Raw genomic sequence first — 27,960 nt, forward strand, 5'->3', positions numbered from 1 at the left:
AGGTCTCCCTGTGGTAAGCTCACCCTCAGGACCTTCAGAGACAGCCAGCCAGAAGGGATCCAATAAAGCCATTTAAAATGCATCAGGGGAAAAATAAATAAAATGCATCAGGAAAAATACTAAAATAAGATAGGTAAGTAGACACAGTGGATTTATATTCAGAAATCACATGTCCTGGGTTATTTCCAAGAAGGTAGAAGGCCACGAGGAAGGGGGAAAAAATGAAGGCAGGAAATAAGGAGCAATAAAGTGAAATCAGATTTCCCAGTGTTAGGCTTATTGTAAAAGGCACTTTTTTTTTTTTTTTGCGGTACGCGGGCCTCTCACTGTTGTGGCCTCTCCCGCTGCGGAGCACAGGCTCCGGACACGCAGGCTCAGAGGCCATGGCTCACGGGCCCAGCCGCTCCGCGGCATGTGGGATCTTCCCGGACCGGGGCACGAACCCGTGTCCCCTGCATCGGCAGGCGGACTCTCAACCACTGCGCCACCAGGGAAGCCCTAAAATGCACTTTTATTTGTGCAAGCAGTGAGAGTGAGAAAGATACAGGAGAGAGACATGGAAACTGAATAAGTCACACAGCTCAGATCATTCATTAAATGTTCATAATTGTGATAGTACAATCTTGCACACACACATTCATATTATTTTATTTTTATGATGGTAAATAACATGTAACATAAAATTTACCATCTTAACCATTTTTAACAGTAGGGTACAAGAATGTTAATTATATTTACATCATTGTGCAACAGATCTTTAGAAGTTTATCATCCTGCAAAACTGAAACTCTGCACCTATTAAGCAATAATTCCCGTTTCCTCCTCCCGCAGCCCCTGGCAACCACCATTCTCTTTTCTGTTTCTATGAACCTGAGTACTTTTTTTTTTTTTTTTTTTTGCGGTACGTGGGTCTCTCACTATTGTGGCCTCTCCCGTTGCAGAGAACTGGCTCCGGACGCGCAGGCTCAGTGGCCATGGCTCACGGGCCCAGCCACTCCGCGGCATATGGGATCTTCCCGAACTGGGGCACGAACCCGTGTTCCCTGCATTGGCAGGTGGACTCTCAACCACTGCGCCACCAGGGAAGCCCCTGAGTACTTTTTTTTTAATATAAATTTATTTATTTTTATTTTTGGCTGTGTTGGGTCTTCGTTGCTGCGCGCGGGCTTTCTCTAGTTGCGGCGAGCGGGGGCTACTCTTTGTTCCGTTGCACAGGCCTCTCATTGGGTGGCTTCTCTTGTTGCAGAGCATGGGCTCTAGGTGCGCAGGCTTCAGTAGTTGTGGCTCACGGGCTCTAGAGCGTGGGCTCAGTAGTTGTGGCGCACGGGCTCTAGAGTGCGGGCTCAGTAGTTGTGGTGCACGGGCTCTAGAGCGCGGGCTCAGTAGTTGTGGCGCACGGGCTTAGTTGCTCTGCGGCATGTGGGATCTTCCCAGACCAGGGCTTTAACCCGTGTCCCCTGCATTGGCAGGCAGATTCTTAACCCCTGCGCCACCAGGCAAGCCCTGAATCTGAGTACTTTAAATATCTCATACAAGTGGAATCACACAGTATTTGTCTTTTTGTGACTTGCTTATTTCACTTAGTGTACTGTCCTCAAGTTTCATTCATGTTCTAGCACGTGACAGGACTTTCTTCCTTTTGAAGGCTGGATTATATTCTAGTCTATGTACATGCCACATTTTCTTCATCCATTCACCTGTCAATAGACATTTCAGCTGCTTCTTACCTTTTGGCTATCGCGAATAGTGCTGCAATGAACATGGCTGTGCAAATATCTTCAAAATCCTGTTTTCAGTTCTCTTGAACATAGAGTTGACCCTTGAATAATGCGGGCGCCAAACTTATGAGCAGTCAAAATTCTGCGTATAACTTCACAGTTGGCTCTCCATACCTGTGGTTACAAGGTCGCAAATTCAACCAACTGCAGATCATGCAGTAGTGTGCATTTACTGGAAAAAGGTTCAGCCATTTTTCTTGAATAAATGCTTTTCAGATTCCACGAGCCTTTGGTTAACTGTCAGAGTTCTAAAATAGTTGATTTTGACCATTTCTGATTCTTAACCTGCGCCACCAGGCAAGCCCTGAATCTGAGTACTTTAAATATCTCATACAAGTGGAATCACACAGTATTTGTCTTTTTGTGACTTGCTTATTTCACTTAGTGTACTGTCCTCAAGTTTCATTCATGTTCTAGCACGTGACAGGACTTTCTTCCTTTTGAAGGCTGGATTATATTCTAGTCTATGTACATGCCACATTTTCTTCATCCATTCACCTGTCAATAGACATTTCAGCTGCTTCTTACCTTTTGGCTATCGCGAATAGTGCTGCAATGAACATGGCTGTGCAAATATCTTCAAAATCCTGTTTTCAGTTCTCTTGAACATAGAGTTGACCCTTGAATAATGCGGGCGCCAAACTTATGAGCAGTCAAAATTCTGCGTATAACTTCACAGTTGGCTCTCCATACCTGTGGTTACAAGGTCGCAAATTCAACCAACTGCAGATCATGCAGTAGTGTGCATTTACTGGAAAAAGGTTCAGCCATTTTTCTTGAATAAATGCTTTTCAGATTCCACGAGCCTTTGGTTAACTGTCAGAGTTCTAAAATAGTTGATTTTGACCATTTCTGCCACATTTGCTTTTACGGAGGAAAAACAGGTTCTTCACCATTTTTGCTGGCATCACCTCTCTCATATAAACAGAATCACATAATAGATGGGCTTTTTTTGGCCTCTCCCATTGCAGAGCACAGGCTCTGGACGCGCAGGCTCAGCGGCCATGGCTCACGGGCCCAGCCGCTCCGCGGCATGTGGGATCTTCCCGGACCGGGGCACGAACCCGTGTCCCCTGCATCGGCAGGCGGGACTCTCAACCACTGCGCCACCAGGGAAGCCCTAGATGGGCTTTTGCGTCTTGTTTCTTTCCTTCAGTATAATGTTTTTGAGGTTCATCCATAGTGTGGAAAGTATCCATACTTTGTTCCATTTATTGCCAAATAGTATTCCATTGTATGGGTGGACCAGTACAGAAATGTTACAGTGTGTCTGGGAGTTTAAGGTACTTGAAAAAGTATCACCTTGAGGATATATTTACTAATATATTTACTAATCCTCACTGGAGGTATTTAATAATATAATTGGAACACTCTAAAGGAATAATTGTAACCATGTAGGTTTAATACAATGCTTTATAATGTGATGAGCTTTCCTTTATTTAGCTATATTATTCTTACTTCCTCTGGTGTTAGATGTTTTTGTGACTTTTCTTTTTATTCACCCCAAGCATTTGTTGGACAGTCACCAGGTCCCAGGCACTGAGGGAGGCCTGAGGATGACAGGGAGCTACACTGTAGCATTTACAGACTCACAGAGTTTACAAAACAAGGATACTTAGGTGTAAAACAGGAGAGACAGTGGTAAGTGCCATAAAGATGGTGCAACAAAGCCCTGTGAGGATGGAGCCCTGTATATTTTATAGAATTTATATTTTTAATTTAGATATCTAAATTACATTTATATAAATTATAGTTAATATTTTAAATTCATAAAATAAGTCAGTAAAACAACTCTTTGAAAGAACTAAATTGTGGGACAAAAAGGCTCATCAAGAAGAGTTTCACGTTTGCTTTTCCATTACCTCTACCACCTGCACTCGCCCATGATGCAGCCGGTCTGGCCGGGGGTGATTCGGCCCCTCATAGATGATGGACATGTGCTGACCCTGTTTAAAGAAACACATGAATGTGTTAGTGGCTTGGTTGGGATATTTTGAGGTTTATGATTGATCTAGGAACAAACGTCTATGGATCTGCATTACGTGAGATGCCTGATTCTAAAAGAGTAGCTGCAAAAAGAACTGACTGGTAAAAGGAGTAGCAACGTGGAAATGGAATAATAAGCCCTAACACGGTTCATTTTCACAAATAGGAAACCAGGAAAATTCTCTTGACTGAAAGTGGCTTAAAAAGATGGAAACAATTTTTTTTAAAAAATGATACTTTGTAGTCAATGCATGAGGTGCTGGTTTCCTTACTGCCTACAGGACCGCATGGGTAGCGAGAAAGTGCTTTGGGGGGTGGGTTAGTGGGGAGGGCGGGGAGGGTAGAAGGTTGGCGGGGCTGCCTGTGCAGGCTGCATAGATAGGGAGCGGCAGAGCTGGCACATGGGGGGAGGAATTAGCCCTGCAGCCCATACACTGCAGGACCCAGCCCTGCTCACTGAGCCTCCGCACGCCCATCCCCATTACGGTGGCTCTCAGGGGTCCAATGGGAGGGTCAGCACCCACAAGCAGCACTCTCACCCCACACCCACACACACAAGTACAGCTTTTCTGTTGTAGCACCAAACCCCAAAGGGTTTTATTCATTAGAGCCAGTTTTCAGAAAGAAAAGCATTATCTGCGATCACTAATTGAAAGCCTTAATCTAAGAAACATGCCCATAGGCTTTTAACTTCAGTGGTTTGGAACAAAGCAGCACAGTAAATGTTTCATGAGCCTAAATTACTTTCCATGTTTGAAGATAAATTAAGAAGAAATTTTGGTCATCACTTCTCCATGAATTCCAACCGTCTGCATAACAATATAGGCAGTAAAATACAGGCATACTAATGGCCTGAATTTGAGATGCTCTGCAAAAATAATGAAGCTGAAATACAACATGTCATAACAGTATTCTTATCATGGAACTATTTTTCCATAGACTGTAACTCTAAAATCTTGAGTGCTTCCTTTTCAAGTTGTTTTGCAAAGGTTCCTTTGAGAACCTTTTACAACAACAGTTCAAATACACTTGGGTGCCAGTAGAAACAAAACAACACGGCCATGCCTGAACACAAAAAGCTATCAGAATGCGAGGCCCTCATGTGGGATGAGGCAAGTGGGATTTTCCAGTCCCCTCTTATACCGTGAATGACACAAGAAAACCCTTCAGGGAGCTGGAATTGCATCGCATTAATTATAGCACAAGTTCAGGCTATGGCACCTCACCCCATGTGCGAGGTTCTGTACATTGTAGGGGATTCAATGCAGGATGTGATATCACCCCTTACCTCAAGGAAATTTTCCAGATTGCAGTTCTGGACTGTGTGCCTGGCACATAGCATGCGGCTGTCACTTCTCTTCTCAGAAAACCAAAGGGGCTCCCCACTGTCTACCTCAGGCCAAATTCCTCATCATGGTATTAAACACCCTCCTTCCTACCCTTCCGGTCTTGTTTTCAATGGCCCAGCACGTGCTGATAACACAGCCAACTTGGACTGCTCACCCCTGGAGGGCTGCTCCTCTGCCTAGGTTCAACTTACTCTCTGCCGGGGAAGGGGAAGGGTGTTTCTCCTCTCACGCTCATTCTTAAAGCCATGGCTCAAAACTAACCTTTTCCATGAAGTCTTCTGAGGGCACCAACTACATAAGCCCCCACTTGGACTCCAGCTCCCACAGAGTCTTGTCTGGACTTTGTCTCAAAGGCTTACTGTTCAGTGGACTGTAGGCCTTTGGTCATTTCTCTCATCTCCCCTCCTGGTAACACTTTTTTTTTTTGCGGTATGCGGGCCTCTCACTGTTGTGGCCTCTCCCGCTGCGGAGCACAGGCTCCGGACGCGCAGGCTCAGCGGCCACGGCTCACGAGCCCAGCCACTCCACAGCATGTGGGATATTCCCGGACCGGGGCACGAACCCGCGCCCCCTGCATCGGCAGGCGGACTCTCAACCACTGTGCCACCAGGGAAGCCGCTGGTTACACTTTTTTTTGAGGACAGGGATCACCTGTCCTTTACGAGCCCAGCAATGTGACTCTGCAAACAGGGAGGTCTCAAAAATGTTTGTGAGACAAAATTGAAAGATAGAAACATAAAACAAGTTCATGATGAGACAGTGATTGTGAGACTCCAAGTGAGAGATGGTTAAGTTCTTTGGAAGGGAAGAAAAGAGAAACCATTTGGGGCTGGGATGGTCAGGGACCAAGGATCCTGAGGAGGTGCTACATGCTCTAAACTTCCCTTTGAGTTTCTACAAAATATTGGAAATGACTTAATCCAAACTTTCTGTAGGCCACTTATCAAGATGTCCTAAAATTAGATTGGCACCAATCGCAACCGTCACTTTCTGCTACTTGGGTCGTGTTGTGACACCTACGGTAAGCTGCACATCTGGCTTCTTTTCCAGAAGAACCATGTCACCAGGCAGTCCAAAGGACTTCATTTGGTAGGTGAGGTAGCCACCATATGAGGAAACCTGAAATTGAAATAGTAGGATTAATAGCACAAGCATTAAAAGAGAACATGGCAACATTAACTCATCTACAAAGTACACTGGCACATAGATCTGGAAAGATACACAATCAGCCTGTTAACAGTGGTCATTTCTACTGAGTGGAATTGAAGATGGCATTTTAACTTTCTGCCTTCTACCATTTTATATCAATTAAAATGTTTAATATGAACATGATTGAGTTTTACAAGCAAGAAGATACTTCTGTTAAAAAGAAAAATAGTCACGCAGAAACAAATAAGATCCTTTTATTCTAGATGATGACTAAACCAAAATGTCTATTTAATCCACGGCTATTCTAAGAAATCTAGGCCATTGCTTTCCTATTCAATGGAGAGACTTGGTTAACATCTATCGGTTACAAAATGAACCTCTAAAAATAAATTGTCAAAAAAAAACCTTCCCGGGCTTCCCTGGTGGCGCAGTGGTTGAGAGTCCACCTGCCGATGCAGGGGACATGGGTTCGTGCCCCGGTCTGGGAAGATCCCACATGCTGCTGAGCGGCTGGGCCGGTGAGCCATGGCTGCTGAGCCTGCGCGTCCGGAGCCTGTGCTCCACAACAGTGAGAGGCCCACGTATCGCAAAACAAAATAAAACAAAACAAAAAAACAACCTCCCCTGAGTGCACATGGTGAATATTTCCTAAGTGATTCTGTATTCTCCTAGATGTATAAGCCATGTCCGCCTGTACCACCAGGTATACGGGCCTCCTCTCAGTGCTGCCTCCACAGCATGACGGTGGTGGAAACATGGAGGTGAATGATCATGGGTTTTTTAGACAGCGACTTCACCTCTGGTCCTGATATCTCCCACCCTTAAAGTAAAACCTGATCAAGAAGGAAGGAGTGACCAAAGGATGGAAATCAGAGGCAACATCATCTCAGGGAAGGCAGACAAAATACCCTTACTGGAGACGCAAATAAGCTGGAGCAGGGAGGAGGGGCAGCCCTTCAGGGCTCCCAATCCACTGAAGTTCTTCCCTAGAATCTACAGCCTACACAGCTTCACAGAGTTATGACCTTAGAGTCTGGAAGTGTTCCAAGGTAACATCTTGAATCATCTTATTGAGATTAAGTATTGCCTTTTTGATGGACTGAGGAGGTTAAAAATACGTCTACCTATTCTTTGATATTCTTGCTTTCAAGAGGCGGAGCTTAACTTTCCTCCCGGAGTGTGAGCTGGGCTTTGTGACTGGGTTCTCATGAACAAAACATGTTAGAAGTGACGGTGTGTCATTTCTGAAATTAGGTTACAAAAATGCTGTTCTCCCTCCCTGTCTCTTTCTCTCTCCTGTCCCCTCCCACTCACCTCTTTCTCTCTCCCTCATTTGCTTTGGAGGAAGCCAGCTGCCACGTCAAGAGGACCCTCAGGCAGCCTACGGTGGGCCTCACGTGAATAGGAACTGAGGCCTCTGACCACCAGCCAGCCAGGAACACTGGCCTGCTGACAACCACGCCAGTGAGCTTGGAAGTGGATCCTCCAGTCCCAGATGCCTGCAGCCCTGGCTGACATCTTGACCACAACCTCATGAAAGACCCTGAGCCATCCACTCCTGGATTCCTGATCCATGGAAACTGGGCAAGAAAATAATGGTCTGTTGCTTTAAGCTTCCAAGTTTGTGGGTCATTTGTTAGCCAGGACTAGATGACCAGTGAGTCAAGGGCTCGCCATGTGGACGTGAAGAGGCATATCACATGAGGGAGAAGTGGGGTTCTATGAGAGGAGCAATATTCCCCATACTCAGAGGTCAGAATCCATAGTCCTTCAAACTGAAGACAGAATCAGAGAGTTCAGGCTGACAAGGGACGAACATTTAGTCATTGTGGATGTGAGACTACGGCATGGCCTGGGCTGGGCTCTGTGAAATCCACCCCTTCTCCAAAGCTCTATCCTGGGCCACCAGGCGCATATATCACCTGAGGATGTTTCTATTGGATGCTCACACTTCTGTCCGTATAAATGAATGTAGGTGGTCAGATCCTGGAATAATTTACGCAGCAAAGGAAAAGCAACTCCTTTATAAGCTCCCCAAGGAGCGTCTAACCACACGTGACTCCCAGTCTCCCAGTTTATCCCTATTCTCCCCCTCCCCGCCTTGGTAACCATAAGTTTGTTCTTTACATCTGTGACATATATACACTACTACATATAAAATAGATAACTAATAAGGACTTACTGTACAGCACAGGGAACTCTACTCAGTACTCTGTAATGACCTATGTGGGAAAAGGATCTAAAAAAAGAGTGGTATATGTATATGTACGACAGATCCACTCTGCTGTACACCTGAAACTAACACAACATTGTAAATCAACTCTACTCCAATAAAAATTTTTAAAAAAGAAATAAAATGTATTCATAACCACACGTGACTCTACTAATGAAAGCCGTGCTGTCACTGGATCCTGTGCTTCTTTTAATAAGCTCATGAGTCACTTCTCAGCTTTTGTTTTCCTGACAAGGGGCCCTTCTTCTGCTTTAAAACGAAGAATTCTCAGCATTGGCATTTAAAAGCATACGTGTGCCATTCGCGGCAGATATTATTTAAATGGTTATTTCCCCAGAGGAAATTTCTTTGGCATTAAGTGAAAATCAGGAAGAACCTGGTGCAGGATTTCCTTTGCTGGTGAGCAACCACGTGGGCCCTGAGGCCCGTACACCCTCAGCCTCTCCATCTTCTGCATTTGTGATTCACCGAAGTTCTTCAGTTTTAGTAACCTGAACTTCCAGAACCTTCCTTCCAGACATCCAGTAGATGATGCCCGTGCAGTGATGGACGAGGTCCAGCAAGAGCACGGGAGAACAGCAGGACATGGTTACCTTGTCCCCCAGGTAGGAAGCAGGGGCAACCCACGACACGCTGTGAACCGTTGAGGGCAGCTCCTGGAGGTCGGCCACCACGCTGCTGCTGCCCGGGTTGAAGGAGATGGGGATGTCCACTCCGTCCGCCGTCTCCAGGCGCCAGCCCGTCATATCCACAAACTGAAACACAGAGGCAACGGATGGAAACTTGTGCCCATGGCATCTTTGGCGATGGTTGAATTATGCAGAGTAGAAAGAGCTGTGGGGCAGCCACCTTACTTCAAAGGCTTCCCTCCAGTATCTGCTCTCGTGTCTGACTCCAGTGAGGGAGCCCACTCCCACTCAGCCCCCACCTGACCCATCACAACTAGGAATTCTCAAAGGGTAGCGACCAGATGCACGTGGGACTTATCCTTGTAGCCCAGCATGCATCCTTGTTCCTGACATTTAATAGGTGTTCAAAAAATATTCAAATAATACACAAATAAGGGTGTGAATAATAACTAGGACTGTGGGCACATTTTAATGGTGAGCTCCTTAGAAAATGTGATGTGGAATACAATGGACTGCTGTCATTATTTTTGTCTAAATGGAGCATCAAAATTATTATTATTTTAAAATATTTATTTACTTATTGGGCTGTGTTGGGTCTTAAGTTGCGGCAGGCAGGATCTTTAGTTGCAGCATGAGAACTCTTAGTTGTGGCATGTGGGATCTAGTTCCCTGACCAGGGATCGAACCCAGGCCCCCTGCATTGGGAGCACGGAGTCTTAGCCACTAGACCACCAGGGAAGTCCCAAGGAGCATCAAAATTAAATATTCCCCAGATCACAAAGGAAGACAGGAGTTAAACTATGAGGGGAAGAAAAAGAAGGAACTGACAAGACATAGAGTCAGAATAATGCTTCCGGGTTCCCCTGAGGGTAAGAAGAGGAGACTTCAGGGTGGATTTACAAACTAATTTTTTTTTTTCCCCCATTACAAGCCTGCATTCCTTTCAGGAGGCAGGCCGTAAAATAGAGAAAATAATCTTTCTTTGAATACTTGTTGGACATTAAGACATGTCACACAAGAAAGCAAGCATGAGACTAATGGTTCATGGAATCATGAAGGCAACAAAAGTTTTAGTTTCCTGGAGTTAATTTTAAAACAGGTGAGAAGGAAAGCAAAACAGGAAGATAAGCAGATAAGAAGAAACGAGGGGCAGGAACAACTAACTCCATTTATTTAATGAGTTTTTATTGAGCATCTACTATGTTCCAGATCCTGCTCAAGGCACTGGGATTGTATCAAGGAGCTTACATGTGAGTGGTGGAGAAAATAGATACGTAATAAACAACCTTTAGAACTGTGATACACGCTATGAAGTACACAGAGAAGGGTGAAACCACAGAGTGAGGGATGGCATCTCTAAGCACTTGAGCAGAGAGCTGATGAACGGAGGGACATGAGGACATCTGGGGACAGAACACTGCAGGCTGAGGACCAGCGAGCACAACGCTTAACATTCTAACCAAGCAAGATGCTAGAAAACCCCATAACCCTTCACGTTTCATGCCAATGCATTACTTCCTCGTTTGGAAGTATAAATAAAAACAAAAGCAGTCTAATGCCCTGCCTACCTTAGCTCTTCTCTTATGTGAGCTGTGACAATGATGACTGACTCCGAAACAAAAGCAGCTGGTACAACCTTTGGGGTTCGCTGGGTCCAGGTAGAATGACCCTTCCTGACACACGTTACATTCTGTACCTTCCACATTTTCCTGTTGAAGAAAAACATGAAACAAGAGGTCATTCCTTCTAAAGGTTCTCTGATTGAAGAGATCTACGTGCACAAATTAAGTATCAACATAAGATGATAGAACATGGATGCTAACAAAGCATCCAAAGCTACATGGCTGTTAAGCTTTTTACCACATTAATTATTTACATTTTTTTTTTTTTTTTGCGGTACGCGGGCCTCTCACTCTTGTGGCCTCTCCTGTTGCGGAGCACAGGCTCCGGACGCGCAGGCTCAGCGGCCATGGCTCACGGGCCCAGCCGCTCCGCGGCACGTGGGATCTTCCCGGACCGGGGCACAAACCCGGGTCCCCTGCATCTGCAGGCGGACTCTCAACCACTGCGCCAGCAGGGAAGCCCCTCACATTAATTATTTAAACTTTTATACCATGTACAAATGGAAGAGAGGATTTCCTAAATTTCATAAGATGCCCTTTGGCAACCTGAAGGTAGAGAAAGAACACCAGAAGGATTCACAGAATTGGGGGAAGGGGTTCATCCCACTTACTACCACTTTAGAACATCCACTGGGACTCGGGAGCTCTCCTACACCCTGCAGAACGCCTTGGAGCAGAGATGATTAACCTGGGGTGCATGGGACAGGAATAGGCTTCAGGGGAACCCACAAACCTCTTGAAATTATAGACAAACGTTTGTGTCGATTTTTCTGAAGACAGTATATATCTGTCATCAGATTCTTTAGGAGGTCTGTGGCCTCTTCAAAGCACAAGAGCAGTGCGGGGGCGGCGGAGGGAGGTCTTCGCTTCTAACTATTTCTATCCAATGAGAATGACTAGAAGATGCTATAGTCATGGAAATCTATCTTGGGTCAATCCCATTTCCCACCGATTTTTATACAATGACTCAGCATGAAGACCCTCCACAATGGTCAGTGGCCAACGTCCCCAGCCTTGCACATTCCATCTTACCTTGCAGAGACAAGACCCTGTCCCCAGGTCACAGCCTGCTGGCTCAGTCCCATCTCTGTTGCATTGGCAGGGGAGGCACTCAGGGAAGCGGTAGAAGCCGGAAGCACACCGGTCACACTGCCGCCCTGTGATTCTGGGCTTGCATCTGTACTTAAGCAAAGGAAGCAAATGTCCTCGTCATCTTTCTACACATGCTTCTAAAGCCGACCTGCACTGCCGCAAAGCAGTTGCTGTATGAAGCCAGTTAAACAGACACAGGGCCTGTCCACGGGGTGCTAGCGTCCAAGGCAGAATGGAGAGAAGCGGATACAAGGCACTCACACAAAATAGCTCAAGGTGACCATCATCCTGATGATGAAATGGGTCAAAAGATACATACTTCCAGTTATAAAATGAACAGGTCCTGGGATGTCATGTACAGCATGGTGACTATAGTTAATAACACTGCATTGCATATTTGAAAGTTGGTAAGAGAGTAAATCTTAAAAATACTTCTCATGAGAAAAAAAAGTTTTAACTATGTACGGTGACGGGTGCTAACTAGACTTACCGTGGTGATCATTTCACAATGTACGCAAATAGCAAATCATTATGTATACACCTGAAACTAATATAATGTTACATGTCAGTTATACCTTAATTAAAATAAAAACAATGACCATCATTGATGTGATTCCAAGGGCCAGGCTTGGTACTAGGCTCTGGGGTGCACAGAAGGACACAGTCCCTGGGCCTGAGAGCTCTTAAGTGTTGAGGTGGAAATGTGAACAATATACACACAGGATCTAAACAGGGGTTAGAGGGCCAGCTCGGACCCAGCATCCCTGGGGGAGGTGATGCCTGAGCTGAGTGTAAAAGGCCAAGTGTCCCGGGGTAGGAGGTAGGGCAGGCATTCCAGACAGCAGGAACAGGAGGACACAGCTTGGCATGTGCAGGGAACACAGTGGGTGCTCCTGGAGCAGGGGTATGAGCAGGGATGCTGAACCACGAGCCTGGAGAGGCAGGAGGGGGCCGGCTCTTGTGGACGGAGGTGCTGGCCATTGTGACACTGTCCCGGGGCCCTGGAGCGCGGGGCTGAGCCCTGCACACTGAAGGCAGACTGGCCGGAGTTTCACCCCAGCTCTCACATGTATTAGAGACAGCGTCTCAGCAAGTTATCCAACTTCTCAAGGCCTTGCTTTCTCATCTGAGGGAGACGGGAAGCAGTAGCTGCTGCCTCCCAGGACCACCGTCATCCTGGAAAGCTTTCAGAGAGGAAAGGAGGGCAGCTGGCTGTGTGTGAAGGACTGAGCTGAGATCGGTTCCACAGCAGGTAGATGAGGGGGCCGAACGAGGGCAGAGGTTCTCAGTATGGATGGGGGGATGGGCTCCAAACTATCTTAGGGGGAGGATGCTGGGGCTCATCGTGGTCTGGGTGAGGGGACAGAAGGCAAGGAGGTCCCCCAGTGGTCTGGCTGGACAGTGGAGCAGGGAGGGAGGTGGGCGATGGTCTGTGTGGGGCTGGGCTCCAAGGAGGCTCCAGGGATCTCTGAGCTTCTCAGGGCTGAGAAGCCCAACACCCGAGACGTGAGGAGAGGAAGAGGCAGCTTGGTCACTGAGCTCCACAGCTGAAGCCTGATGGATCTACATACTGATTTTTTCTTGTGGGTCCAAAGAAAGTATTTGGAAATCTGCTTTCTATTAGACTGTTAGGAGTACAATCTGATTTGAAATATTTTATCGTTAGCTTGCTACCAAATGTAAGCTATCACCTATCTCACTCGAGGATAATGAAGATATGGTGTCTATATACAATGGAATACTACTCAGCCATAAAAAGGAATGAAATCTTGTCATCTGCAGCAACATGGATGGACTTGGAGAGCGTTCTGCTAAGTGAAATAAGTCAGACAGAGAAATGCAAATACTGTACCATCTCACTTATATATGGAATCTAAAAAATACAACAAACTAGTGAATATAACAAAAAAGCAGCAGACTCCCAGATATAGAGAACAAACTGGTGGCTATCAGTGGGGAGAGGGAAGTGGGGAAGTAAGTGGTACAAACTATTATGTATAAAATAAGCTGTAAGGATATATTGTACAACACCAATATTTTATAGTAACTGTAAGTGGAGTATAACCTTTAAAAATTGTGAATCACTGTATTGTACACCTGTAGTTTACATAATATCGTGCATCAACTATACTCCAATTAAAAAATAACCTCACCCCAGGGACCATCCCTAAAAAAGACAAATATAACTTTATATCCCAGTAAGTTTGCCTTTGGCAAATATCTGCTTATAATTAAGTAAAGAATTCTGTACGTGTTTAAGAACACAAACTTGGGACCAGGTGGCCTAGGTTTGAATCCCAACTCTGCTACTTACAGGAAGCTCGAGCAATTAATCTCTTTACAACTGACGTTCCTCATCTGTAAAAGTAGCTCATAATACCCACTTCACAGGATTACCGTGAGAATTTAATAAACATCTAAAAACCTTAGAAGAGTGCCATGCACATGTAAGTATTTGCTATCATTACTCCTGTTATGGTATCAGGTAAGGGGAGCAGATGTGTTTCCCTTTATCCCACTCACCACAGCTAAAAAGACAAAATCACTTTTAACCTGCAAGGCCTGCTGACCGGTCAAATGTCATTCAGCACAGCCCCACCCCCTCATCTCCCTCCCTACCTGATACCTGCAGGGACTGTTTCCGTGAGGAAGAAAAGTATTCTCCAAATCACACCTCTAGTGCTTTAGGTGGAAGGTGGAAGCAGACTCCTTGGAGCGTTTGCTGCAGACTCAGGACTGCAAACTCTGGAAGAGGTCAGGGACCCTCTGGGAAGCTTGAGGAACTATGGGCCATCTCAGAAAAGTATTTCCACCTACTCACAGGTTACATCACCTCCCTCTCTCTCTCTCTCTCTCTCTCTCTCTCTCTCTCCTCTTTCTAGCACACACAGTTTTGTTCCTAGGCCCAGGTTAATAACAACCCACTCTCTTCTTGTGAATCCCAAACTAAATGCAATCATGGGCCAGCAGAAAATTGACTGTTCCCAGATGACTCCCTATTTCTAGAGCACAAGAACTCTGGTGGGTGAGAGATGGGAAGGGAGAGTACATAGAACCCCTCCAAATAAAATTGTCTGGAAGAAGAAACCTAGATCAGAGGAGGAATTTTGGCAATGACCCAACTCAGCCTGGGCGTTCCCTGCTCCTCCCACCGGCAGTGAGGAAAAGGATGCTGTGCTCAGTGCTCTTGTCACAAAGTGCCATCCAGGCAGCTTGTCGTCCTGAAGTCCAGGACGCTTCTTTTAGCAAACACACAGGGCTGCTGGCCAACAGGTGCATTCACAGAAGGCTGGTGCCCACGAGCCTCTCACACCCTGAGTGCCTCCGGGGGACAAGTGACCCTGAGCGTTGACCTGGACCCGGGCCTTGAAGGTGAGGACAGGCAGACGGGAGCCTCTTTCTTATATTTTTACTTCACTGGAAAAGAAAGGAAGGGGAGTATTTTGCAGGGTGGACAGCTGCGCAAGCCGCTTGTCGAGACCAGGAGAAACGTCTGCCTGTTTACTTCAGGGCGTCCGTGGGATGACGTGGTGGGAGGGAGAGCTGGGCAGAGAGGGTGTAACCGCGTCGGTAACATGGGATGAAGCGCTGAGCCTCACTCAGCATGAAGGTAGCAACTGAGCACAGGAGAGTGGATAGAAAAAAGCAAAAAGCTGAACAGAGTGATAGCAGCAGTGGCCTGGGGGCTGAACCCCAGGACCGCCGGTGGGACTGATGGGCAAGGGTTCACCACAACATGGAAAATACGATGTCTGGATTCTGTGTAATGCAACGCTGAGAGCAATGAACACGTGAATCCTGCGCAAAAACAGGCAACCAAAGGAGTTTTGGGTGGTGCCATGACAACACGGAATAAAAAGGAAACTTACTCCTCGAAGTCTGGCTGAATGTCTTTTCAAAACGACCTAAAGTCAGCCTGACCTTGCACACTCCTCCAGGGAGACGCTGTGCTACCGGAGGAGCTGCCCTTCCTGCAACGGCAAGAAGGTTCCAGTTGCTGCTGCCAGGAGGGGCAGAGTAGCAGCACTGAGGATGCGGGTCATCTCCACGGCAACGAGCTCAGGGCCAAACATTATGACACCTGCGAGTGTGTGGGTGCTCATGTGTCTCACAGGTCACCAGAAAGTCAGGCATTAGAATGAACTCTACCCTTTGCTCATTAAATACCACGGATCCCTTAATATTGCATTCCATTCAAGTCCAGTTGTAAACTAGAATCCAAAGTCTACCTCATATTCATTCATCTATTCATCCTACAGTTACCGAGTGCCTTCTATTGATATATACACATCCTCGTGTTGGGGGACATGGGAGGGAGGGGAAAAAGTAGAATCAGCCAGTCTTGACCTTCGTGCATTTTCACTGAGGACATGGGCCATAGAGATGCAGAAAGTTAGGTAATCACGTGAGAGATGGGATGGCTAAGCTTAGAACTAGCTTTCGGCAATGAGATGACAAGGGTACCTCTGTGGGCTTGCAGTGGCTTCATGCCTTCTTTGCATTTGTACCTTTCATACAGAATCCTTGAAGGATGTGGATAATTTGGGGGTAACAGAAGAGGGGAAAGGGGAGCTGATAACTGAAGAACGGAACTGAGGCAAATAGTGTTTAGAGAAAGTGAGAAAAACCAGAGAAGCTGAAAAAAGGCTTAAGTTAGGTAAGTGGGGGCCAGATCACCACGGAAAGCTGGTCTTTATTTTCTCGGACAATGGAGACTTGAGGAAGGTTCTTATGCAAAGAGTAATGTGATGGACGTGGTGCCAGTCAGAGCCACTTCCGCCCCCCAGCAGCCTGCACGCAATATGGCACTCATTATGCTGCACTGTCATTATTGATTAGTAGAGGGTCCCCTACCAGACCATGACCTCTCGTTAGCAGGTATGTGTGCCTTTGGCACGGAGCACAGCACCCAAACTGGAGTAGGCGCTGGATATGGTTTGAGTCATAAAACATACTAACTGATGAAATAGAATTTAAAGCCAAAAAAAAAAAAAAAATCACAGGGACTGAAGAAAATGTTTCATCCTAGTTTTTAAAAAACCCCACACACCAAGAAGATGAAATCATAAACATACGTGCATTTATCAACATTCTCTATGCACTAATAAAAAAACTATGGAGAAAATCGATTTTTAAATCCCAGTATAATTGTGTACTAGCATATTCCCCTTCAATTAAGGAGAAAAGAAGGAAGGAAGGAAGGAAGGAAGGAAGGAAGGGTGAAGGGAGGAAGGAAGGAAGGAAGGAAGCCAGGAAAAGGAAGGTCAGTTCGGAGACTCAAGATCCTTCGCATAGGAAGTGGTAATAAAGGACATCACCAGGTGGAAGTGCCTGCAGGGGGCCATCGAAGGAAGGGGTAAATACATTCTTTGTTAGAAGTTGACGCCTGATTGACTGTAGGAAAAAGGAATTGACTCTAAGGTGATGCTGAGACTTCAGGCTTTGGGGACCGGGAGGAGGCTGTCACCAATATGTAGAATTTTTTAAAAACATTCAAAGAGAGGAATGGCCTGAAAAGGCAAGACAATGGCAAGGGTTTCAGATATGGAATCAGTGTAGAATTTAGGAGTTGAGAGGCCCCTTAAAGATCATCTAATCTAACACTTCATTATACATGTGAGGGGACAGGAGCTCAGAGGTCAGGGGACTTGTCCACCAAGGCATCCCCTAAGGAAAGCCAATAGGGGGGCCCAGGTAGAACTGATTTTCAGTGAATGTGGGATAAGACAGCCATCAGGGATCAGAACTGGAGCTCTGGATCTGGGAATCATCAAGGGTCGGGTGGTTGAAGCCAGGAGAATGGGTGGGGCTTCAGGAGGACAAAGTATAAAGGGCAGAAGGCAGACAGCCAAGTGCCTGGCAAATAATAACAACAGCTAATACTGGGTGCAAGTGTGTGCCAGGTACTATTCTAAGGGTTTTCACACAGGATATTGAATCCTCTAAAGAACTTTAAAAGGTAGGTGCCTCTGGGACAGAGGAAACGTAAGTGAGAACTCTGAGCTCTGTCCGTCCCCATCCGCCCTGCTCACCACCGTGTCCCAGCACCTGCCTGCACGCCGTCTGGAATTTACCATTCCTATTATTTGATGAGGGGCATCAAAGGGATTGCTTCTCCAGGTTGTTAGGGCTTGTGGATTTCTGCTGACCTGGAAGTACTTCTGTTCCCAGAACCTTTTCTGGTATTTTGTTTCTCCATCTAACACATTTAGTAAATCTGTGAGACTGGCTGAGATAAGGGTCCCCCCAGAATGGCTTTCCTTTTGCTGCTGCTCTTCTGAAAAGGCACGTTTGCACATGTGGTTTCACTGGACATCCAGGTGAACTGCCATCTCCTATAATCGATCTTAAAACGTCTTGAAAGTCATCGACGTGACGATAGTCTTTTAAAGCAGTGATTCCCAGCATCTTGTGTATCTGATTGATAAAATCTTCTGAGGCTATTCTAGCTCTTTCGTTTGTTCAAAGAATGTGAAGGCACAATCATCCACTATGTACTTATTCATTGCTATTATATCTGATTCAATTACTGTGATGCTATTAAAAAAATGAAATTTTGATCAATATAAGCATCTTTAAGACCACAATCCCGACAGAGTTGTCCCAAACAATGGACTTTTTTATCATTTATACAATATACTTTTGTAATATTTTCCATGATATAATCAGAGATTGAAGAAGAAACAGAATCAGAGTTTTAAATTTAGGTGGGAAGTTGGAGATGATTTTACCAAGCTTCATTTTATAGATTAGGAAGCTGAGACCAAGGAAGGCAAAGCAACTTGCCCAGAGTCTCCTGGCTAGTTCATGACAAAGATAAGCAAGAACTCAATTTTATGGCTCCAATTGAATTTATTTCCAATTGTGTCTAAAATTACAGCACTAGTTTCAATTAAGAACAGATTGAATATTGTGGATGCTGCAATTATTTCTGTAATTCATTTTAAAGGAGATTAATATTTATAACAGTTAGATTCCCCTTTAGTATGATAAACGTTAACACCTCTATATAGTCAAATAAAATTTGAAAATTCAAATTTTTCAGCTTTGTGATTTGTGATAACTTGTACAACTGTAAGAGAGTCTGTTGTATCACTGAGAAAGGATATGTTTTTCTTTTTATTGCAAGTTCCAGGTATCTCTGATTTTACTCCTTTTACTTGAATGTTAGGTTCCTCTAAACACATTCTTCATTTTCATTAGGATATTTTCAGGGGCAGCGGGGAGCATTCTTTCCTCTAATATTTTCTAAAGAAAAAATCCTTTAGGCAATCAAAAGCTTTTTTGGCATCAACACTGGAATTATCATGGGTAATTTGTGCAATTTACAGTCATCTAATAAACTGAAGTTTTTCTTACATTATCTGCCAAGGCCCTTTCATGACAAATCCACTTTGATCATGGAAAGATGTGTCATCCCATTAGGTGATTACAGCCTTTTTGGTAATGTCAGGATAAATAATTTCACATCTTGGTTTGGGCGCCATACAGGTCAATGAGATTCCATTCCTGTTGATGTTCCCTCGGGTGTGGGCAAAACTACTAAACAACATGTCTCAGTCCTGAGTTAGGAATTTCCTTGTCTACTAAACTGTCATTGGCTAGTGAAGGTTTGTTAAATTCTCCTTAGAATTTGTACCTAACATCCTATGGTAAATCTCTCGCTCATAGATGGTGCCTTAACTGATTTTTACAGTTTTTAATGCGTTCTCAGTTTCCTTTTTCTGTGGTGGCAGCACTGAGAAACTGTGTGTGAGGTCCTGTTTGCAGCAATTTCTTCTGCTGACCATCCGCGTCCTTTTCAAACTCTCCCACTGGTTCTCAGACAGTGAATTCTCCTGCTTCTCTCCCTGCCTGAAAACTGCTTCTCTACCTCCTTGGCTCCTTTGCCTCCTGTGATTAAACATAGGGACCCCCTCCAGGACCCACACCTGTTTTCCCTCCTGTGCGTCCACACCTTCTCCTTGGGGTCCTCTCTCACTCTAACCCATGTACATGGTTCCCCAACCTCTACCCCCAGCCCCAAACTCTTCACGTGGGTGTTCTGTTTTCAAAAGAAAAACTGAAATAGTCACTATGGAAAAACAGAACTTTGTTGGACTTGTTGGCACTTATTTTGTGGCTTAGTAAGTTTTTATTTTTAATTAAATATGGAGGCACTGTAATGTTTTCAGTATTTAGGGCTCTGAGTGTCTTCATGCAGCTGTGATTGGAGCCACTACAGAGTCTTGGGCTTCGTCCTCTGCCAGGATTCCATCTCCCAATAACTGTTCCACGTCCCCTTGTTTATCTCCTCTCCTGGTCTTCCGTCTAGTTTTATTTTTCCCAAGGTTATGCATTGCGCATTCTGCTGTTCAAACGGAACCTTGTTCTTTCAGCCTTTCTTATATCCAGATTCCTAGTCCCTTGAGTCAGCAAAGGATTTTAATGCTAAGACCTCCCGCTCTGCTTATCCCGCTTACTTGTCAGACTATTCTTTCCTCTGAAGGATTCATGCAAACCCATTCCACATAAAGACGTTGGATTCTTTCCTTAGACTTGTTTTTCAAATATACAAAAAGGAATATTATTCCTAGTTCAATCTGTTTCCCTTTTCATAACACCCCGGATTTCCTTTTCTGAAGCCAGTTCTAATTTTACAGTTTCTTTAGGTCTGGTCTCTCATTTCTTCTACAAAGTTGATTGGGTCATGACTGGCACATCTAGGTCCTTTGAGCTTCCCACTTACCCATCTTCTCCAGCCACAAGACAGCAAGCAACTCCTGGGCACAGTGCATCTTTTTGTTCTGTAGCATCCCTGCACGTCCTGGTAGAAGCCTGTGCTTCCACGCTAAGTGCCCATGAATCAGGAATTTACTGGAAATAGGTCAGCCATTTTCACAGGCCTGTTGGTGCATTCGGAACCCAAGGCAAAGTCTTTAGTAGTGAACTAAGTGCCTGACTTCCTTCCAGAGAATAGCGTAAGCACTGGAGGGACCAGAACCAAATGTATGTGATTGAAAACTCTCTGATGACACCTCAAAATTCTTTGTACCAGTCACATCCCATTTAGGCTCATAGCTGGAAAAGGATAGGGAACCGACTTGACTCACGGAGGACTCACAACCTGTGGTTTTAAAGACTTGGAATCTTCCATGACTCAAATTCTCACTCAGCTTCCTTCCCAGAAGACAAAGGAACTGTTAGACGTTGGGCAACTATCAGAAGTGTGGCTAAAGGTCCTTCCTCAGGAAAAGTAAACGTTGCTGCTATAGAGAGTTGAATTTTGTCCCCAAAAGGTACGTTCAAGTTCTAATCCCCAGTACCTAGATTGTGACCTTATTTGGAAATAGGGTTTTTGCAGACATAATCAAGTTAAGATGAGGTCCTACTGGAGTAAGGCGGGCCCTAGTCCAATAGGACTGGTGTCCTTATAAAAAAAGAAAGACACAGGTATATATAAAATGGAATACTACTCAGCCATAAAAAAGAATGAAAATTTGCATTTGCAACAGCAATGGATGGACTTGGAGGGTATAATGCTGAGTGAAATAAGTCAGACAGAGAAAGACAAATACTGTATATCATTTATACGTGGAGTCTAAAAACTAGAACAAATTAATGAATGTGACAAAACAGAAACAGACTCACAGATATAGAGAAGAAGCTAGAGGCTATCAGTGGGGGGGGGGGGGGGGAAAGGTACGTTCAAGTTCTAATCCCCAGTACCTAGATTGTGACCTTATTTGGAAATAGGGTTTTTGCAGACATAATCAAGTTAAGATGAGGTCCTACTGGAGTAAGGCGGGCCCTAGTCCAATAGGACTGGTGTCCTTATAAAAAAAGAAAGACACAGGTATATATAAAATGGAATACTACTCAGCCATAAAAAAGAATGAAAATTTGCATTTGCAACAGCAATGGATGGACTTGGAGGGTATAATGCTGAGTGAAATAAGTCAGACAGAGAAAGACAAATACTGTATATCATTTATACGTGGAGTCTAAAAACTAGAACAAATTAATGAATGTGACAAAACAGAAACAGACTCACAGATATAGAGAAGAAGCTAGAGGCTATCAGTGGGGGGGGGGGAGGGGCAAGACAGGAGCGGGGGATTAACAGGTACAAAGTACTATACACAAAATAAGTAAGGGAGCCCTCCTACACTGTTGGTGGGAAAGTAAATTGGTGCAGCCACTATGGAAAACAGTATGGAGGTTTCTCAAAAAACTAAAAATAGAGTTATCATATGATCCAGCCATCCCACGCCTGGACATATATCTGGAAAAGACGAAATCTCTAATTCGAAAAGATACATGCACCCTAATGTTCATAGCAGCACTATTTACAATAGCCAGGACATGGAAGCAACCTAAGCGTCCATCAACAGATGAATGGATAGAGAAGATGTGGTGTATATAATATATGCAATGGAATATTACTCAGCCATAAAAAGAATGAAATAATGCCTTTTGCCACAACATGGATGGACCTAGAGCGTATCATACTAAGTAAAGTCAGACAGAGAAAGACAAATATTATATGATATCACTTATATGTGGAATCTAAAAAAAATAGTACTTATTTACAAAACAGAAACAGATTCACAGACATAAAAAACAAACTTATGGTTACCACTGGGGAAGGAGAGAGGGATAAGTTGAGAGTATGGGATTAACAGATGCACACTACCATATATAAAATAGATAAATAACAAGGTCCTACTGTGTAGCGCAGGGAACTATATTCAATATCTTGTGATAAACTATAATGGAAAAAATAGAAAAAATATAGCTATATACATATATGTGTATAACCGAATCCCTTCCCTGTACACCTGAAACTAACACAACATTGTAAATCAACTATACTTCAAAAAAGAAAAATAGGAAAAAAAGATAAAATAAATAAGCTACAAGGATATATTGTATAGCGCAGTGAATATAGCCAATATTTTATAATAATTATAAACAGAGTATAACTTTTAAAAATTGTGAATCACTATGTGGTACACCTGAAACCGACAATATGTATTGCACATCGACTATACGTCATTTTTTTTTAATTAAAGTTTTAAAGAATTCAAAGGCTAAAAAACAAAAAGAAAAGAAAGACACAGACACACACAGAGAGGAGAAAGCCACGTGAAGACAGAGACACACAAGGAGAATCCATGAGACGACAGAGGCAGAACCAAGGAATTCCAAGGACTGCCGGCAACACAGGAAGGCAAGGGGCAGGCAGGGAACAGTCTCTCCTAGAGCTTTTAGAAAGAGCAACACCTTGATTTCAGACGTTTAGCCTTTCGAACCATGAAAGAATAAATTTCTGTTGTTTGAAGACATCCAGTTTGTGGCCATTTGTCAGCAGCCACGGGAAACGATCGCAGCTGCCCTGGAGCTGGAGAAGCAGACGCCTGCCACTCGCAGCTACGGCCCCTCCTGGCTCTCACGCCAGGATCACAGGCACCGATGCCTACGTCCTCGTGCCTGGGTGTGGGGGAGGGGGGAGTGCAGGGCCGGGGCAAGCCTCACGCTTTCTCCTGCACAGGTCACACCGGCCTGGATGGCAGCAGCTCTGCTTCAGCTTTCCTGCCACATAACCCCTATCAGATTCTTTCCAGCCTTTTCGTCTAGGAGACTGGATCCTGTTCTTCACCCACTGTGGCCACTCTGGTCCTGCCGAGATCAGGCTGATGACCTGGAGTCACGTGACAACACCCTCTGGTTTCCAATGCGGAGCTGACCTGCTGAGCGAACCTCTTGGCCTCCTGGCATCTGCTTGAGCCGCCGTTTGCCTCTTGTCTCTCAGCAGCTGGGTGCTGGACCTCGGAGGCCCCGGAGGCAGCCCCGCCTCTCAGGTCAGGCTCTCCAGCGGGTACTGCCCACCCTGCCGCCCTACCCAAATGGAGCCCCCCTGCGGAGTCCCCTGCACCGTCTCCGGCTCCCCATCTGAGTCAGGGCAGCAGGCTCGGGATTTTAGACTTCATCAAGCACCGTCCTTAACAAAACTACCAGCTTACGAGAGTGAAGGTTTGGAGCACAGACCTCAGTACAAACAAACAGATGCTCATCCCCCCGGTGACCAAGGAGATGGAACTGATGACGTAATCACGCACGTATTGCACGCACACGCGGAGCGAGGCTGGAGTGGACGGCGAGGCTGCTTGGGCCTCGGCAGACAGCCATCTGCCCACCCAGGCTCTGCCAGGCCACAGGAGCCCGAGGGGATGAGACACTCCACACACCACGCCCATCCCGGTGGGAGCACCACGCTGAGGTCAACTCAAGCAGTCTCGGGGCCCATGCGAAGCGGGAAGTAATGGGGACCGGTGTGGGGATGGACAGCGTCTTCCCTTCCCACCGTAGGATGCAACAGGTTAGTCCTCCAGGCCTCACCTGCACTGTCCATGGTCCCTGTCGCACTCCGGGGTGGCAGCCCCGTCGGTGCCCGTCCTGGAACAGTTGCAGCCTTCGCAGCCGGCCAGCGGGTGGAAGCTGAAGGAATGTGTCTCACACACATCACACTGGGGCCTGACCGTGTGGGGCGGGCAAAGGCACATCCCCATCGTCTCCTCACAAAGGCGCCGGCCGCAGGTGCACGCTGGCCAGGGATGAAGAGACACGATGAAAGGGTTAGATGCCCCTGACCTCCAGCAGGACTGCAGCAGGGTTTCCAGAACCTTCCAAGGGGTCTGGGAGAAAGGTCTTGCTTTTCTTCCCTTATGGTATTATTGAATGTGGTTTATCTGAAAGGCCCCTTTCTTGGGGTCAAGACCGACCACACCCAACGCTCACGGTGGACGCAACGTGCAGAAGCTGAGTGAGGCACAGCTGGAGCGACTGACACCAAGGTAGACACCCTAAGGCGCCCCCCGACCCCAAGCTGCAGTTACATGTCATTCTTACGTGAGGCCTGTCCTCCGTCAGAGGGTCAGCTCTTCTCAGGCTCCCTGAAGGGCCTCCACGTCACCCCAGTGCCCTGAGCCCAAGGTCAGGACAGGATGCAGCAGCGGGGCCCTTGTTAGGCAAAGGCTGGCCTCCATGCAGGGACTCTGCCCCCTTCACATGGCCTGGGCTGACCCTCGTCTAGGGCTGCAGCACATTTCCTAGATAAAGATCCATGGCCTCCTCATTCAGTGAGGAGTACACCCCGTGACCCTGGCTCTCCCCCCACCTCAGCCGAGCTTTGGTTAGGCTGCAAAAACTGAAGCCTAACCTATTCCACTAAGAAGAGAACTGAGCTGTCCAATATTTTGATGCTTAAGGCTATTTACCTTCACCTGCTTTGCCAAGCGCATGGGTCACATAGCATGGGAAACATAAATATTTATCTTCTAGAACCTTGCTACTCATACTGTGGTCCCTAGACCAGCAGCATGGGTATACTCTGAGTGGTTACTGGAAATGCAGACTCTCAGGCCTGAGAGTCAGAATCTGCATTTTCACAAGATTCCCAGGTGAGTCTCCAGCACAGTGAAATTCAAGAAACCTGGCCCTAGGTGAGCTTCATCCACCTGGAACCAGAGATGACCTTGGCTGACCTGAACATGCACTTACGCTTGCAGTGCGGGAATCCGTAGTAGCCCATTTGACAGCGGGTACACTGCCGCCCAATGACATGGGGCCGGCATGGGCACTGCCCGCCCTCTGGGCTGCAGCGATGGCCAATGGCCCCGGCGGGGTGGCACTCACAAGGCAGTGCACCATCATGGTAAAGAGCCACCAGGGACCTGGCAGAATCCTTACAGAATCCAGAGGCTTTCTGGGGGCTGTGGAAACAAAAACTCATGGTGAGATCCTGGGAGGCGTGCCCAGAAACGGTCCCAACCTTCCTCTTCCCACAAGCCTCACCAAGCAGTGTTTTGGGGGAGGGGCTCTGGAGTTTGGGAGGAAGTTAGAGAAAACCCCACCCCTGGACTCACAGTGGGTGCCAGCCACCCCTCCTGCCATCCCCATCCACTCCAGGACACATCACAGGATGGTGGGTGGGAACTTTCGGTGGCTGGAATAAATGGGTGAAAATTCACCTATAGGATGAATTGTATGGTGTGTGGATTATATCTCAATAAAGTAGTCACCAAAAACATTTACACCTACATGTGTAATGATACACCAATTAGAATAATAATGAGGAGGTGAATTGCCAACATTTACTGAACATGTGTGTTAGAATTTTTGCCTACACCTCACTTAACCTCACAACCACCCAACCAATTAGTCCCTAAGCCCCATTTCACAGATAAGGCAACTGAGGGTCCTAGAAATTAGGCAACATTCCCGAGGCCACAGAGCTACGAAGTGGTCGAGCAAGTACTCAAACCCATAGCTGTTTGACCTCAGAGCCTTTGCTCTTAATATTTGCTATGCAGGAGGCATCTGGCCCCCAGGGAGCCTCAGTTCCTCGGGAAACCTACAAGGGGGCAGGGTGGGTCTGCAGAAAAGAATGGCAGGAGTTGATACTCAGGGCTGTTCTAGGCTCTTAGCATTCAGGGACCCACAGAGGGAAGACGGGGAGGTCCACCCCTCTGTGATGCTCCCCACCCAATCAGAGGGCAAAGGAGAGTGGGACTCAGGGCTCACATGCCTCCCCGCGGAGGAAGCCCTGTGTGGTATCTTAGGAATCTGAGTCGTCCAAGAGGAAGCAGGGAAGAGGAAGAGAAACTCCCAAGCAGCCTGTGAATCCCAGCTTGGAGGGTGATCTGCTGAGATCAAAGATGAGGAGGGAAATCTCGCCCCGATGTGCACAACGGCTGTAGCGTGTGCCGAGGACGCGGGACGCAGTGCCACTCCCTCAGGCTCCCAGAGGAAGAGACAGACGCAAGGGCCACCCCTCCCCGGGCCTCTTGTTCTGGTCGGGAATGTGGGAGAGCTGCGTGCCTCCCAAGGCCCTTCCAGAAAGGATACTTACTCAATATAAAAACTGTCCCCTCCACAATTGGTGACAAACTCAAATGACTTGTCCACTGATTTTCTGTGAAGGATTTGGTAGTCGTAATTCTCCGCAGGCACCACTAGGACACGGACCTAAAGGGAAGCTGTCAGCATGTCTTTGGATTTCCAACAGCACGGCATACCTACGGCTCTCCATCACACTTTCTCTTCGCCAAGATCAACGTTCTTTATTGTTAAGCCCAAGACCAAATGAAACAGGATTTATGAAAAAAGAATCACAACACAACCCTAAGCCAGTGTTGAAGGCTCAGGCCATGTTTCCATGCAGGAAATGATAACAAGTGGGGGACAGACCTCCTGGAGCACCTGCTCAGAGAAGCAACAGCCTCGGGTGCTGGGCGGGGACAGGAGACGTCAGGGGTGAGCAGGACAGCTGTTAGGACAGCCAGGGCCCTGTGTGATCCATGCCCGGGATGACCCTGGATCTCCAGAGGTTGAATTTTGTGTTTTTAAATGTGAGCAAACCGAAATGGCAGGACCAATGGGGAAACTCACATGGTGGCGTGCCCCTGAAATTCATATCCTATCAGATACTCTATTATGAATAATTGTAGCCCCAGTCTTTAAAAATACTGCTCAGTTCTCTGCACCTGTATAAACCAGTCTGTGCCAGTGACAAATGCTGCAGGAAATTTCAGACATCTTCGTCAACTACTCACCAACTTACAGCTGTTACAGAGTCTACTGCTCTCACGTTATTCAGTTCAATGAACACTGCCAAGTACCTGTGCCAGACGGTGTTCCAGGCACAGGGGATACAAAATGAAGAAAGTCAGGCCCCTGTCCCTAGGAAGATGACATCCTCAGAGAGAGAGGAGGCATGAGCAAAAACTGGAGGGCCACAGAGCAGGCCTGGGCAGCGCTTCCTGGCTCTCCAAGGCTTTACAGGCATTGGGTGACCACGATTCCAACGACCAAGGTAATGAACAGGGTAGGGGATGCCCGGGGCTGGGCTGGTAACAGGCTAAGTTGGAGGGACTTGTGAGCTCTCTGGCTATGGGGATGTGCAGTAGATGGTCCTAGAGCTCAGCAAAGATGAGAAATGAGTTCACAGATGAGGGTGTCATTCTCACAGAGGAGAGAACAGAATCGACAGGCACAGATGATGTTATTCAAAGAGAAGTCTTAGAACAAGGGGGCTCACCGTCGAGCCCGAGGGAACGGCGACATATGGGCATGAAGGGA

At 46.3% G+C, this 27,960-nt stretch overlaps 1 protein-coding gene across 1 annotated transcript in view; it reads right to left on the bottom strand.

Moving 5' to 3' along the window:
* LAMA3 (laminin subunit alpha 3) overlaps window positions 1-27,960 on the bottom strand; it is a 246,918-nt gene that overhangs the window by 83,450 nt on the left and 135,508 nt on the right. Inside the window, exons 30-37 of the mRNA XM_007448619.1 lie at window positions 26,732-26,847; window positions 25,381-25,592; window positions 24,220-24,424; window positions 11,779-11,923; window positions 10,693-10,833; window positions 9,089-9,250; window positions 6,134-6,232; window positions 3,641-3,724 (exon numbers count right to left, since the gene is read on the bottom strand). Of these exons, the coding sequence (XP_007448681.1) occupies window positions 3,641-3,724; window positions 6,134-6,232; window positions 9,089-9,250; window positions 10,693-10,833; window positions 11,779-11,923; window positions 24,220-24,424; window positions 25,381-25,592; window positions 26,732-26,847 (1,164 nt within the window). The remainder of the gene's footprint in view (window positions 1-3,640; window positions 3,725-6,133; window positions 6,233-9,088; window positions 9,251-10,692; window positions 10,834-11,778; window positions 11,924-24,219; window positions 24,425-25,380; window positions 25,593-26,731; window positions 26,848-27,960) is intronic.

This window comes from Lipotes vexillifer, unplaced genomic scaffold (genome assembly GCF_000442215.2).
Source record: "Lipotes vexillifer unplaced genomic scaffold, Lipotes_vexillifer_v1.1 scaffold168, whole genome shotgun sequence".
Lineage (NCBI taxonomy): Eukaryota > Metazoa > Chordata > Mammalia > Artiodactyla > Lipotidae > Lipotes > Lipotes vexillifer.